This window comes from Gopherus flavomarginatus, chromosome 6, assembly GCF_025201925.1.
Source record: "Gopherus flavomarginatus isolate rGopFla2 chromosome 6, rGopFla2.mat.asm, whole genome shotgun sequence".
In the NCBI taxonomy this organism is placed as follows: Eukaryota; Metazoa; Chordata; order Testudines; family Testudinidae; genus Gopherus; species Gopherus flavomarginatus.
In genome coordinates this window covers 139,167,119-139,181,356 of record NC_066622.1, presented here as the reverse complement: position 1 = coordinate 139,181,356, position 14,238 = coordinate 139,167,119, and the positions used below count along the sequence as shown (strand labels likewise).

Here is a 14,238-nt window from a genome sequence, read left to right as displayed (position 1 = left end):
GAGATCCGGCCAATGGCACCGCCGGTTACAACCGCACTTCTAGCCGGGGCCAATGGGAAAACGGCTTTCTCAGGGAGACTCGCAAAGCGGCAGGCATGGCCCCGCCGGTGCGTTGCTGCGTCCCAGGTGAGGGGGTGGGTCGATTCCCAGCTCCCGACCCGGTGCCGGCTGGGTCCCCCTCCCCCCCGGGGCCGGCAGGGTTCCCGCTTCCCCCCCCCCCCGGGGCCGGCTGGGTCCCCCTCCCCCCCAGGACCGGCAGGGTTCCCGCTTCCCCCCCCCCCGGGGCCGGCTGGGTCCCCCTCCCCCCCCGGGACCGGCAGGGTTCCCGCTTCCCCCCCCCCCGGGGCCGGCTGGGTCCCCCTCCCCCCCCGCTCAGTCCCTTTCCTCCCCCCCCCCCGGGGCCGGCTGGGTCCCCCTCCCCCCCCGCTCAGTCCCTTTCCTCCCCCCCCCCCGGGGCCGGCTGGGTCCCCCTCCCCCCCCCGCTCAGTCCCTTTCCTCCCCCCCGGGGCCGGCTGGGTCCCCCTCCCCCTAGGTGCCCCCGCTCCCTGCCCCCCCCCGCTCAGTCCCTTTCCTTCCCCCCGGGACCGGCAGGGTTCCCGCTTCCCCCCCCCCCGGGGCCGGCTGGGTCCCCCTCCCCCCCCCGCTCAGTCCCTTTCCTCCCCCCCCCGGGGCTGGCTGGGTTCCCCCTCCCCCTAGGTGCCCCCGCTCCCTGCCCCCCCCCCCGCTCAGTCCCTTTCTCCCCTCCCCCCGGGGCCGGCTGGGCCCACCCTCCCCCTCCCAGCTGCCCCCCTGCCCCCGGCCGGTCGGGCCTGACTCGGGCTGTCCCTAGGTGAGCGGCTCTGCAGCCTGGAGGAGGGCGCGGCGGGCAGCGGAACCTACACCCGGCACGGCTACGTGTGCGCAGCGCTGGCCGGCTGCCTGGCGAAGACGAGTGAGGACGGAGCGGTGAGATTCCCGCTGCTGGCCGGCCCCGCGGGGTCCATCGCGGCTGCACTCGGAGGCTGCCGGTGTCTGGGCTCGGGTTAGCGTGGGGTGCGCTCGGCCCCATTCCCGGCCCTGGCGCAGGGAACCCCAGGGAGTGAAAGCCCCCGCGGCCCGCCCAGTGGGGGGAGAGCTGCCCCTGGGGGGTAATAGGCATGGCTGGGATATCGGGATAGAAGGGTGCAGCTTGCTTAGCAAGGACAGCCAGGGAAAAAAGGGAGGAGGTGTTGCCTTCCATATTAAAAATGTGCACACTTGGACTGAGGTTGAGATGGAAATGGGAGGGGTCATGGTAGCGGTCTACTGCAGAACACCTGACCAGGAAGAAGAGGTGGAGGAGGCTTTTTCTAAACAACTAACAAAATCATCCAAAGCACAAGACTTGGCGGTGATGGGGGACTTCAGCTACCCAGACATCTGTTGGGACAATAACACAGCAGGGCACAGATTCTCCAACAAGTTCTTGGAATGTATTAGAGACAATTTTTTATTTCAAAAGGTGGAGAAAGCTACTGGGGGGAGGCTGTTCTAGGTCTGATTTTGACAAATAGGAAGGAACTGGTTGAGAATTTGAAAGTGGAAGGCAGGCTGGGTGAAAGTGATCATGAAATGGTGGAGTTCACGATCCTAAGGACTGGTGGGAGGGAGAACAGCACAATAAAGACCAGCACTGTAAGAAGGGCAAGGTGAGTGACGCACTTGCCTCAGGCGCACAAAGCGGAGGGGCACAGCTCTACCGTTGCCGCTTCATCGGCGTGGGTCCGAGTCCCTGTCGGAGGGAAGGACCTGCCACCAAATTGCCACTGCCGTTTCTTGGGCGGCAATTCGGGGGCGAGTCCTTCCCTCCGACAGGGACTCAGGGACCTGCTGCCAAAGAGCTGGAGCCGGCCCTTGCCTCGGGCGCAAAAATTCTTTGTTACAGTTCTGATAAAGACAATGGATTTCAAGGCGGCAGATGTTAGCAAACTCAGGGAGTTGGTAGGTGAGATCCCATGGGAAGGAAGTCTAAGGGGAAAAACAATAGAAGACAGTTGGCACTTTTTCAAAGAGACCTTATTAAGGGCCCAAGAGCAAACTATCCCACTGCATAGGAAGTCTGGCAAGAGACCATCCTGGCCTAACCAGGAGATCTTCAGTGATCTGAAACTCAAAAATAAGTCCTACAAAAAGTGGAACCTTGGTCAGATGACAAAGGATGACTATACGCATGGGCTAGCCCCCAGCTCCGCCCATGCCATCCCCAGAGCTGGAGCCACAAGACCCCCTGTGCCCCAAACCACAAGCCCAGAGTCTCCCCAGGCCTATTATACCTGCTGCCCATGAATATAAAGAAATAACTCAAGTATGTGGGGACAAAACTAGTGCTCAGTCCTGCATGGGGGCTGACAGTCTGGACTGGCTAAGCCCCTTGCCCAAGCTGGGCCTGGTGGACGTGGCACCAGTGTGCCAGTCGCTGGCTCTGTAGGAGGTGGGAGATACTCGTGCCAGGCACTGGGCTAACCAGAGGCTCTTCTCTCTGCACCTGTGCAGCTGCCGGTGGTGTCTGTGGTGAGAGATGCCGAGTCCCAGCTCCTGCCCGACGTAGGGGCCATCGTGACGTGCAAGGTAAAAGCAGCCAAACCCGCCAGGCCTGCGGGGTCTGTCTCATCACAGGGGCACGGCATCTGGGGTGACATGGAGAGCGCTTTGGCATGGCATGGGGTGGGGGGGAGGACAGGAGTCCTCTGCAATAGATGCCCAAGTAACAACCGTTAAGTTTTACAGCCCTTCCCCTTTGCTGCACAGCCTGCGGACGATGCCCTCTCTGCCCTTGTGCCAGGCTTCTCCCGAGGGGCTGGCAGGCCAGGCCGGATGCCTCTTGGCTCTACAGCACCAGTGCCAACCAGGCCACACTCTGCTCTGGGCCCAGTGCCACAAGCTGCTGAATCTCATCTCCTTGCCTGGTGGGGCAGGTGTCAGCATGGTGGACCCCACCCCCTGCCCCCATCTCTTAGCCCAGAGGCCATGGAGGGTGTGGGCTATGGAGGCTGAATTCCTGCTTTCTGCCAGGCTGGCCCTGCTCTAGGGAAGAGGTGAGGACCTTTCCCCCCAGGGCTGTGGGGCAGGCATTAAATCCTGGCATGCTTGGCTCCTTTGTTAGGCTGGAGGGAAGGGGGTGCTGTTTAGGGGGAGCGGGGTCTGCCTGGCGTGCAGTGACTCCCCTGGGAGCAGGAAGGAGAAGCAGGAGTGGCGTTAGGTCCCCTAGAGGAGAGCCAGGAGGAGCCAGTCCCTGCTGGGCTCCCTGCCTAGTACATGGGCACCTCTGGGGGCAGCGCTCAGCCCAGGGTTCATGCCAGACTCTCTCCTCACAGGTGTGCAGCATTAACTCCCGCTTTGCCAAGGTGCACATCCTGTACATCGGCTCCACACCGCTGAAATCTGCCTTCCGAGGCACCATACGGTAGGGGCCTGGCCTCGTCTGCCCTTCCCTGGGGGAGGGTTGGGTTCCTGCTAGTGCCTTATGTGACGAAGTGAGGCTGTTCTTAATGTTTCCTCTGAATACTGTGTGGGTGCATCAGTTTCTCCTATGCATTTCTTAAATCTCCAGTGAGCATAAATGGTCGACACTCTGTATCCTGGCAAGAAATGGCTGGGGCCTTTTCCCCTGCAAGGGGATGCTAAAAGTGTGGGACAAGAGGTCAGGTGACCTCCTGGCCTGGGAAAGAGATATAGCCCAGAGAGGAGGGGCTGGAGGGGGTTTCAGTCTGGAGCTGGCTGGGGATGAGAAGTGAAGTGCAGACATGGGGGTCTGGCTCATTGCCCCCCAGAATGGACCTGGCTGAGGGGTCTGGTTCGCTGTATCTACAAGCTCTGTTTTAGACCCTGTTCCTGTCATTGAATAAACCTCTGTGTTACTGGCTGGCTGAGAGTCACATCTGACCGCAAAGTGGGGGTGCAGGACCCTCTGGCTTCCTCAGGACCCTGCCTGGGTAGACTTCCTGTGGAAAGCACATGGAGGGGCAGAGGATGCTGAATGCTCCAAGGAGAGACCCAGGAGGTGAAACCGTGTGAGCTGCTTGCCCTGGAGACAGTCTGCACCAAGGGAGAGGAGGCTTCCCAGAGTCCTGCCTGGCTTTGTGGGGAGCAGTTCAAAAGCATCGCCCGGGGACTCTGACACCTTAATACTGCCCTGCCCCCCGGTGAATGTAAGGAGAACGGGGCTAGCTCCGTTATCCAATGACTGGCCCCTGCAGGCTAATGCCTTCCGCCCAGCCCCAGCGCCAGGCAGTGTCCTGGGGAACGGCCTATCCCAGAATGAGAGGCAGGCAGGGGGGTGGCTAAGCCCTGTTGGGGCAGTTACTGGTGAGTCTCAAAAGAAGGTGGGAGTAGCCCTGGGCCCTGCTGCCCCAGGGGAGTGGTCTGGTCTGCCTGCCCCCCTACTAGGATTCTTCTGTCTCTTCTCACAGGAGAGAAGACATTCGAGCCACAGAGAAAGACAAGGTCAGTCAGGAGCTGCCTGCTTGTGTTACTGCCCAGTGCGACAGCTGACATCCCTCCTCCCCCTGTGTGCAGCCATAACACCCCATCGCCCCCCAGCATGGGTCACCCCACTCACCTCCCCATGTCTGCAGCCATAACCCCCTCCCCAGCATGGGTCACCCCACTTACCTCCCCCTGTGTGCAGCCCTAACTCCCACCTCCCTGCCCATGCAGCCCTAACACCCCCCAGCATGGCTTGTCCCACTCACCTCCCTGTGTCTGCAGCCATATCTCCCCCCCATCCCCCTCTGGGAGGGGGGTTTGCTGAGCCTGGTGTCTTCCTCCCAGGCTCTGAAGGGAGCCCCCCTCTGGGACAGGCTGAGCAGTGTTTGGGGCTCGCTGCTGTCCCTTGTGGGGTCTGTACCCAGCTGCTCCAAAGGTAATGGGCCTTGCTGGACATGGCTCTGTGGCTCCTCTCTGCAAAGGGGACTGGCCTTGGTCCAGGCCAAAGCTGCTCTCCTGTCCCCCTCCCCCACTAACCTGGGCCTTGTGTTCTCTCTGGCAGGTGGAAGTTTACAAGAGTTTCCGGCCTGGGGACATAGTCCTGGCCAAAGTGGTATCCTTCCCTGCAGTGGTGGGGTGGGGTGGGGCATGGCCAGCCAGACTTTTCCAGCCCAGCCCTGGAGTCTTTTCCCTTAAGCTGCCGGTGCCTAGATCTCCCTGGGGGACATGCAGTCCAACTACCTGCTGAGCACAGCAGAGAATGAGCTGGGTGTGGTGGTGGCTCACAGCGAAGCAGGTAAGTCACTGGCTCCCCAGGCCTGGCAGGGAGAGCTGGCCGGCAGCCTCGCCTCCAACTCCGTGCTGCCTGTGGGGAGAGGACTTTAGCTGCTGGGCAGTAGGGGAAGAATGAGCAGCAGGACCCTGTCCGAGGCATTAACGGCTCACAGCCTGGGAGCTGGCTTTGTTCTCTAATGGTTAGCGAGGGACGGAGCCAGGATTCCTGGGTTCCGTTGATAACCCTGCCTTTGCCTCGGCAGGCCCCTCTGTTCTCCTCCAGCCAGTGGGGAGGGGAGCCTGGATGCTGCTGCTCACAGCATTGTGGTCCCTTGGGAGGAGACGCTGGCAGGACTCTCCCCAGAGGGAGCTGCAGTCCTGTGGGTGCTTGGAACGTTCCATAGTCCGAGCCCCTCTGCTGGACAGGCTGGCCAGTGACCTCCTGTTCTTGGCTCTAGGGGCACAGATGGTGCCGATCAGCTGGTGTGAGATGCAGTGCCCCAGGACACACTCCAAGGAGCTCCGCAAGGTGGCCCGCGTGCAGCCGGAATTCCTGCAGACCTAGCTGGCCAGCCTGTGCCCCGTCCCTGCTGCAGGGCTGCCAGCCTGCGCCTCCGTTGTCATCCCTTAACCAGAGCAACCCCTGCAGGCCAGTGAGCCGGGACTTGACCTGCCCCAGGGCAGGGGGCCTGTGCATGCAGCCAGCACCTCCTGGAGCATCCACTGGATTTTGGATTGTATTAAGGCTAGTGTGGGGGGAGTAGGGTCCCCTATGCCCTTCTGCAAGGGGTAGCCCCTGCCAGGGCCCTGCTCCCCAGTTTGGTTTTTAAACTGCTGTGCCCTGAATAAATATATTCCTGAAGGGCTCTGGGCTCCTGTCATGCTGGTGCCTATACTGCTTGGCTGGCTATGCCCACAAGCTGGCATCCAGGCCCTGTTAGCTCCTGCTGCTCCCTGGGCACTGCACAGACAGCTGCTCTGGTCAGGTATGGGCCCCTGTGCCACTTGGTGCCCAGGCTTAAATGGAACCACCCTAGGAGGCTGCCCCTACGGCCCAGCCTTGGCTTTCCCCAGGGCAGTTCTGCAGGAAGGTACGCACTGTCCAGGAGCGAGAGGCCAGACTCAAGAACTGGCCTCAGGGGTGTAGGCTGGGCTGAGACAAGGGAGGAATGCCCCCTCTAATGCTGCAGTCCTTGCACAGCTCCTGAGAAGGGGGTGTCTGACAATCCCTCTAACAGCTTCTAAAGGCAGTTCTCATGACCGCTTAAATTTCCACTAAGCTACCCAGCCCCTGGGTCCTGCTAACCCTGTGTAATTGAGTTGGGGGGAGAAAGCAGCACCAGATGGGAGAGCCTACCAGAGTGGGTTCTGTTCAGGGTGTTCCCTTCAGGAGTTAAGTGGCACAAGACCTGGGCACCCTTCACACCCACGGTGCCCCCTCAGGGAAAGCCTAGGCATTGTGGGAACCAGCTCTTCAAGGTAGCCTCCTAGCCATCCAGCTCCACCATGGCAACAATGCAGGGCAGGCTGTGAGAACACTGCTGCACGGGCAGGGATCAGGGCAGCCTTCCCATGGTTTTGTAATCAGTGGAGCAGGGCCCGCTTCTTTCCAGCAGATGTTCCAGGAGCAGCTGGAGGGCCTGTGGCTAAGGGAAGGGGAGACCAGACTTTGTGCCATGGCAGGAGGAGGAGGAATGGGAAACCAACCCTATAAGGACTCAAGGCCCAGCTGGGGTAGACAAAGGGCATAATGGTGCATGTGTGTGTACCTGGTGTCACGGACTCCCCCCAGTTCTATCACTGCCTTTGTGCTGGCCCTGCCAAGGGACACAACAGACAGCAGCTATTGCACATCACTCCTTTATTGTACTGAACGAGACAACCGCTACTGTTGGACAGTTACACTAGACCCAGTGCAAACCCAGGCACGCAGCGAGGCCAGTGCCAGGTACACAAGTGCGTGGGCTAACATACAGGAGCTGTGTTTCACTAGCACTACACAGCAGGCAAGGGGGCAGCAGAAGCTCAAGGGCAGGGCCGATGCTAGCTCGACACCACACTCCTCCATACGCCCCCCTCCCCAGTCTGTGGTGGAAGGCATTAAATTAAAGAGCTGGCCCTGGAGAGCTAGGTACAGTTGCTGGCCCGTGCGCTCCCCCACACCGTGAACACCGCTACAGAGGCAGCACCCCAAACATGGCCCTTTCCAAGAAGTAAACAGGGACAAACCCCCAGGGGCATGAGAGGAAGACTGGTCCCTACTCACAGCAGCATTCACCCCTCACTCACAGGCCTGGAATGACATCATCAAGGAACAGTAAAACTCATGAGGATGACAAGAGCTCCCCAAGCACAGCTGGGAAGGCCCAGGGGGACTGTCTAGGGAATGCCTGGGTTGGCCAATACCTTACACAGTCCCTGTCTAGCCCAGGGCTCGCTGGAGCCTTATGGAGGCAGGTACCGCCTGGCTACTGAGGAGAGGCTCCCCGCTGTCTCTGCAGTCTAGCTGACCTGTGGGTTGCAGGGTTGTCTGCGGAGGGGTGCAGGTCCCAGGGAGCTGGCTCTGTACTCGGTTCTTATGGCTGTGGACAGTGTGTGCAGGGGAGGGGTGGGAAGGGGGCTCATCTACTGCTCACAAGCCTCCACTACCTGCCTTCATTTCTTGGCTTTGCCCTGAGCTGCCACAGCCTCCATGGCCTTGCGGACAGTCTCCTCGTCCCCTAGGAACTGCATGGGCTTGATGGGCTTCAGGTTCTTGTCCAGCTCGTAGACGATGGGGATGCCAGTGGGCAGGTTAAGCTCCATGATGGCCTCTTCGGACATGCCTGCAAACACAAGACAGTCACCCACCGAGCCCCACACTTGCTCCTTCAGCAGGGTGCTGCCCGCCCCAGGGGCTGCAAGAGCAGCAGGGAGCAGAGTCCCAGCAACACCGTGGGAGAGGGTCGCTGGGTGGGGAAAGGGGCAGGCAGGGGCCGGAGTTCAATTAGACACACATGCTGGCAGGTGCCAGCACCTTGCTGACCCTGGGGCCAAGCCAGCCCATAGCCCCACCAATTCGCAGGCAGCTGAGAGCATGAGGCTGCTGTACCTTCCAGGTGCTTAACGATCCCTCGCAGGCTGTTGCCATGGGCGGCAACGAGAACTCGTTTGCCCTCCTTGATCTGGGGCACGATCTCTTCATTCCAGAAGGGCAGGGCCCGGGCAATGGTGTCCTTCAGGCTCTCACAGGTCGGCAGTTGGTCCTCGGTCAGGTCAGCATAACGACGGTCCTGGGGAACAATCACCAATAGCCCTCAGTCACCGTGGACATGGGCAGCAATGCCTAGCTAGTGAAGGGCTTTGGGCTCATGGTGAGCTGCCCCCGATGTGGTCACTGGGAGTTCCTACAGGGAGCCCCACCCACCACTCTGCTCTCCTGGTCTGTGTCCCCACAGGATTGCGGGGGGGGGGAAGAGAAGAGGGGAGAGCCACAACACACAACCCAGCTCTGCAGGGCAACCAAGTCCGTTACAGAGTGACTCAGACCCAGGAAGCCTTTTCTAGTTCCCAGTCCTCACCTGGATTGCTGTGCGTTTCCATGGCTAGCGAACATTCACCTACCTGTCAACTGGACTCGGGGGGCTGCAGGCCCCTATCTCGGAGCAGGGTTTCACTGCAGAGCAAACACCCCAGGGAGCTACACAGGACTGTAATGATTAACAGCATACCAGGGCTCCCACCTCCTGCCTGTGCAGTGCCTAGTGGAGTCAGTATCTTCTCAGGGCACGGGACAGCAAGCAGAGATTGAGACCAGGCAGCAATGAGATCATTACAGCCACTGGTGACATGGAGTCAGGGTGCAGCTGCGTGCCAGAGACCACAATGGGGGGTGCCCAGGGCCGTGCCAAGTGCCCCTCCACCCCAGCCCTAGGCTAGGAGACCGGGAGCCGTGGGAAGAGGACTGGTGCTGGGCCAAGGACTGTCTGGTTTGACCACTGAACAAAAACACCTGGGAAAAGACTTCGTTTTGGGTGGTCCTAAAACAATTATTGGTTTGTTGTTTTTTTTTGCCAAAACAATGAAATGGGTTGTTCGACCCAAAACAATTTTCAAGTTCATCCCCATATTGTTTCCCCTCTGGGAAGCCAAACTAGCTAGTTTCAACCCGCATATAGTTCTTTTGGCCAACCCGATTTGTCAATCTCTGCACAGTTTTGGTCGACCCAAAGCTGCATTTTTCGGCAAATAAAGTATTCACCCCCAAAATGTCACCTCGCTCCAGTCAGGACTATGCAGTAGCACCCCCTACCCCCTATTCACACAGGAGCCCACAGAACAGCAACCCTCGTGCCAGCCAACCATCTACCCAGCCCAGAGGCCCCACATTTGGCTGTTGTGGGGAGACGGGAGAAGGCAGAGCTGCGAGGGCCCCATCTTACCTTGCTGATGGTGCTGTAGAAAGGGTGGTCCGGTTCCATGGGAGGTGGTGGGATATCATAGGAACGCCTCCAGATCTTCACCTGGGCCTCCCCATGCTTAGCAGCTGTCTCAGCCTTGTTGAGGCCTGTCAGGCCACCATAGTGCCTTTCATTGAGGCGCCAGGTCCTCACCACAGGCAGCCACATCTGGTCAATGGCATCCAGCACTATCCAGAGAGTGCGGATTGCCCGCTTCTGGACAGAGGTGAAGCAGATGTCAAACTCATAGCCAGCATCTGGAAGGGATCAGAAGCCCGAGGCCATCAGCGCACAGTACCCACAAGAGGCAAACGAGGGGAAGGGGCAGATGCCAGGAGTCTCATGCTGGGAGCACTTCCCTCTTTTAGTCCAACAAGCCAGGCTCTGACATCAGGCTGTGTCTCTCCACCACCAGAGAATGCACTGGTCCCCAGAACTCCCTGGCCCTAGCCTTTCCGGGATGCCCAGCCCCAGTAGGCCTCTGGTGCACTCAAGATTCGACCAGAGGCAATGAGGTATGGGCATCGCCCACTGGCAGTGAATCAGATCCACCCACGGCATCAAGTTTGGGAGGTCACATTAGCTCCCATCATCGGGGAGTCTCGGGCCTGCATTGATTTGTCCTCAGGCTGAGCAGCTGGACCAGCCTGATGGACCAGCCCGTGAGTCACAGGGTACCACGGAAAGGGAATATTTTGCCTCAGAAGGGCTTTAAGCTGCTGAGTCCCTGACGCTTCACTGCAGATGCTCTACTCTCCCCAATGCCTGATGGGGGCAAATGTGCCCCCTCCACAGCCTGGCTGAGCTCTGCCTACCAATCACAAAGCAGCTCAGCTCTCTGAAGTGGAAAGACAGGATGCTTATGTAACCTCAGTGCGGTGGAGACCCAGGCAGCCACTGCTTCCTCTCCAGAGCTCTGGGGAGCATGCGGGGAGAGCGCAGGTTCACAGGGCAGGGCTGACTGGAGAGAGGGGCTCTGAGAGCCTCCTCCCCGACCAGAGGAGCTCTATCACTGGCCTGAATCCATCTCAACAACACAAGAGTGTCTAGAAGCTGTGGCCCTACACAGCACTGGGTGGGTGGCTAAGGGCCCTCAGGCCCAAGCCGTACCCCCACATAGGCCAGAATTCTGGGAGCATGATGCAGTGCTGGCAGTTGCGCTAGGCCAGGCCTCCCCTCCAGAGGCATGTCAGCTGTCAGCCAGCAGAGTACAAAGGACAGCTCCACACACAGCGGGAGGTGACTTAGTTCTAGGGAACACTGCCTGCAGAAGCCAGAGTCAGACAGGAACCTGGGGGCTCCACCCGCACCACTGCCTCAGAAATCCCCTCCTCCTGGTAGACAATGCAGCTCCTCCGAAAGCCAGGCCGACTTCTCCCCTGGAGTGCGCCTGCCCCACAACACGCTGAACACAACCAGGGCTCTGAGAAGAGGCATTAGGGTTACGCAAGGCTGCTGACTGGGTTCCAGGGTGCAGCGGAAGGGCAGTGCAGCTTGCTGGTGCCTGCCTGGCACTCAACTCATCTCACCCAGGATCACACTGCACACGTTCTCCCATCCCTCCGGTGCCCAGGACAGATTGGCCAACCTGCGTGAGAACCAGCACGGGCTGTGACTTCCCAGAGCAGCTTCAGCACAGATTTGCTCAGACGTTTTTTATTCTGGAACATTTTTGCTTCACACACTCCAGCAATGTGATTAGATAAACCATGCTCTGTCCCACCCAAGGACATGCTGGACCAGCGCCTATCACATTCTGCTGCACTGGGTTGCATCTGCAGGAGGAATGAATCAGGCACTCTGCTGCCTATTGTCTCATTTTGAGTCTAGCAAGCAAAAGGATGAAATAGGTCCTGCAATTTCCTGTCAATGACTCTGCTTCCCTCACAGGGCTGTGGGGAGGGAACACGCCAGCACTTGTAACCCACAGCCAGAGCATGCTCTTTCTCCCTGCTCCCCAGAGAGAAGAGGGCTGTGTCCAGTCATGGCTGAGACGTACGGTCAGGAGCACCACTCCTGAATGACTCAGCGCCAAGGAGAGAGAGAGGAGTCCTGGCAGAGCAGAGCATCTTGCACAGCGGTGCAGCCCCACGTGAGGGATGGGAGAGGGGAACTGGTCACTACACTGCTGGGGAAGCAATGTGCAGGGGATAAAGCACAGCCCTTCCGCACCATATTTCAGAGGGGCTCCAAACGCTTTATCTCAATGAAGCTGGGCTCTCCCAGCATCCAGGGATAACTCCGCCTAAGGGCCAGAACGGCCCCCTCCATTTTGCAGACGGGCAGAGACTTTGCAGACGTGCTCAGGGTCACAACGGCAGAGCTGGGAATGGGACCCTGGGCTGATCAGCTCCTGTATGGGCGAGATTCTTACAGCCTGGGGGCCCAAAGCGCAGCCCCGTGATAGCTCCCACCCCCTTCAACAGGGGCCAGGCTGTGCCCCGGCAGAGACTAGGGCCAACAGATCATCTCCCTTTCACTCACGCTGAACGCAGCCTGCGCTGGGCACCCAGAGCCCGGTCCTCCTGGCCCACAGCGCCCCCCTGCACGGGACGGAGCCAAGGCCAGGCAGGGGGCGGCCCCTCACCGAGCCAGGCACGTGCCTGGGGCACCCTGAGCACAGACCGGGGGGGGGGGGGGGGAGATGGGCTCCACTCTTCCCACTGCCCCACAGGCTTTGGCTGGGCCTCGGCTGCTGCCGCCCCACACACGGAGCCCCGGCCTCGCTGCCCCAGTAACTCCACCCCCAGCACCGCTCCCCCCCCCCCACTGGGCCAGTACCGACCCCCCCCCCGGCCCAGCCGGTATCTCTCAGCGCCTCCCCGCCACCCCAGTAACTCCACCCCCAGCGCCGCTCCCCCTCCCCGGGTCAGTACCGACCCCCCCCCCCCGGCCCAGCCGGTACCTCTCAGCGCCTCCCCACCACCCCAGTAACTCCACCCCCCAGCCCGCTCCCCCTCCCCGGGTCAGTACCGCCCCCCCCGGCCCGGTCCCGCTCCCCCTCCCCGGGTCAGTACCGCCCCCCCCGGCCCGGTCCCGCTCCCCCTCCCCGGGTCAGTACCGCCCCCCCCCGCCCGCTCCCGCTCCCCCCCCGGTCAGTACCGCCCCCCCGGCCCGGCCGGTACCTCTCAGCGCCTCCCCGCCACCCCAGTACTGCCCCCCCCGGCCCGCTCCCCCTCCCCGGGTCAGTACCGCCCCCCCCCCGGCCCGGTCCCGCTTCCCCTCCCCGGGTCAGTACCGCCCCCCCCCCGGCCCGGTCCCGCTCCCCCTCCCCGGGTCAGTACCGCCCCCCCCCCCCGGCCCGGCCGGTACCTCTCAGCGCCTCCCCGCCACCCCAGTACTGCCCCCCCCAGCCCGCTCCCCCTCCCCGGGTCAGTACCGCCCCCCCCCGGCCCGGTCCCGCTCCCCCCCGGGTCAGTACCGCCCCCCCCCGGCCCGGTCCCGCTCCCCCCCCGGGGCAGTACCGCCCTCCCCCGGCCCGCTCCCGCTCCCCCCCCCCCGGCCCGGTCCCGCTCCCCCCCGGGTCAGTACCGCCTCCCCCGGCCCGGCCGGTACCTCTCAGCGCCTCCCCGCCACCCCAGTACTGCCCCCCCCGGCCCGCTCCCCCTCCCCGGGTCAGTACCGCCCCCCCCGCCCGGGCCCGCTCCCCCCCCCCGGGTCAGTACCGCCTCCCCCGGCCCGCTCCCCCTCCCCGGGTCAGTACCGCCCCCCCCGGCCCGGCCGGTACCTCTCAGCGCCTCCCCGCCGCGCTGCGCCTCCTGGCCGCCGGCCGGGCTGAGGTCGGCGTCGAACCAGCCGCTGAAGCGGTTCTCCAGGTTCCAGGCGCTCTCGCCGTGCCGTAGCAGCACGAGCCGGTGCGCGGCCATGGCGGGACTGCGGCGCTCGAGCCGGTCTGCACCAAAGCCGCGCGGCGCGCCCCCGCGCACTGCGCATGCGCGCGCCCCCGAGTCACACTGGCTCCCGCTCTGTGTCCTTCTGGCCGCCCGCCGGAGAGCTCGTCCCCGAGCCTTTCACGCATGCGCATGTGGCTCCAGGGCGACTCTTGCGCGGGCTTCGCTCATGCGTCCTCCAGCCTTTCCCGCGAGCAGGGCCAGACGCATGCGCACCCTCTTCCTTGTTCCCGCAGCATTTCTCCGGACCAAGCGCGCCAATTGGAGCATGCGCAATGGGGACAAGAAGCTGTGGCGCATGCGTCCTGGAGGGCCGCCTAGGCGCACGAAGAGCACGGAGCGCACGTGAAGGACAACGTGACCTTCTGCTGCCGTGACGTCACTACGGCCGAGACACTGTTACCGTAAAGTGTGGATCAGAGACGCCGCATAAATTTCCCTGGGGCTTCCACCCCGCCCCCTCCGCCGGTGTAGCCGGGGTTGGGCCCAGGGGTGCCGGGGGTCAGACCTGTAGTGCACGTAGCCCCGTGTCCCCCAGTGCCAGGCGCCCCCGGGGCGAGCCGATCCAGGCAGTTAGCCCCTGACCCCCCCCCCCAGCCCCAGGCAGAGAGGCGGGGGCCACGGCCCTGGACTGAGTGCATCTCGGCGCCCTGTTACAGCCCCCGGCGAGGAGTTCCGCAGATCGCCTGTGC

At 62.0% G+C, this 14,238-nt stretch overlaps 2 protein-coding genes across 4 annotated transcripts; one reads left to right on the top strand and one right to left on the bottom strand.

Annotated features, from left to right (window-relative positions):
• Nucleotides 1–36: 36 nt before the first annotated feature.
• EXOSC1 (exosome component 1) lies at nt 37–6,079 on the top strand. Of its 2 annotated transcripts, XM_050960839.1 has the most exons (8): nt 38–126; nt 830–945; nt 2,512–2,586; nt 3,333–3,421; nt 4,428–4,461; nt 5,006–5,056; nt 5,155–5,239; nt 5,676–6,079. In XM_050960839.1, exons 1-8 carry the CDS (start codon nt 96–98, stop codon nt 5,780–5,782), a joined length of 588 nt encoding a protein of 195 aa, XP_050816796.1. In that variant the 5' UTR covers nt 38–95; the 3' UTR covers nt 5,783–6,079. The 2 variants fall into 2 exon arrangements, with proteins under 2 accessions (XP_050816797.1, XP_050816796.1); XM_050960840.1 differs by lacking the exons at nt 3,333–3,421; nt 4,428–4,461 and having other exon boundaries at nt 37–126.
• Nucleotides 6,080–7,061: 982 nt separating this feature from the next.
• Nucleotides 7,062–13,551, bottom strand: PGAM1 (phosphoglycerate mutase 1). 2 transcript variants are annotated; one of them, XM_050960837.1, is made up of 5 exons: nt 13,384–13,462; nt 11,656–11,784; nt 9,639–9,913; nt 8,309–8,489; nt 7,062–8,042 (listed from the first exon to the last, which is right to left on the bottom strand). In XM_050960837.1, the coding sequence occupies exons 2-5, from the start codon at nt 11,723–11,725 to the stop codon at nt 7,873–7,875; spliced, it is 696 nt and encodes a 231-aa protein (XP_050816794.1). In that variant the 5' UTR covers nt 11,726–11,784; nt 13,384–13,462; the 3' UTR covers nt 7,062–7,872. The 2 variants fall into 2 exon arrangements, with proteins under 2 accessions (XP_050816794.1, XP_050816793.1); XM_050960836.1 differs by lacking the exon at nt 11,656–11,784 and having other exon boundaries at nt 13,384–13,551.
• Between the last annotated feature and the right edge of the window lie 687 nt (nt 13,552–14,238).

What these genes read in the sequence shown, in the direction of transcription:
- EXOSC1 (XM_050960839.1), top strand. Translation starts at nt 96, where the DNA reads ATGGCCCCGCCGGTGCGTTGCTGCGTCCCAG. An exon ending in AGACGAGTGAGGACGGAGCG is followed by an intron (nt 946 to 2,511) that starts GTGAGATTCCCG and finishes GCACCTGTGCAG; the next exon opens with CTGCCGGTGGTGTCTGTGGT. An exon ending in GCCTTCCGAGGCACCATACG is followed by an intron (nt 3,422 to 4,427) that starts GTAGGGGCCTGG and finishes CTCTTCTCACAG; the next exon opens with GAGAGAAGACATTCGAGCCA.
- PGAM1 (XM_050960836.1), bottom strand. Translation starts at nt 13,522, where the DNA reads ATGGCCGCGCACCGGCTCGTGCTGCTACGGCACGGCGAGAGCGCCTGG. An exon ending in CGGCGGGGAGGCGCTGAGAG is followed by an intron (nt 9,914 to 13,383) that starts GTACCGGCCGGG and finishes GATCCCTTCCAG; the next exon opens with ATGCTGGCTATGAGTTTGAC. An exon ending in TCTACAGCACCATCAGCAAG is followed by an intron (nt 8,490 to 9,638) that starts GTAAGATGGGGC and finishes ATTGTTCCCCAG; the next exon opens with GACCGTCGTTATGCTGACCT.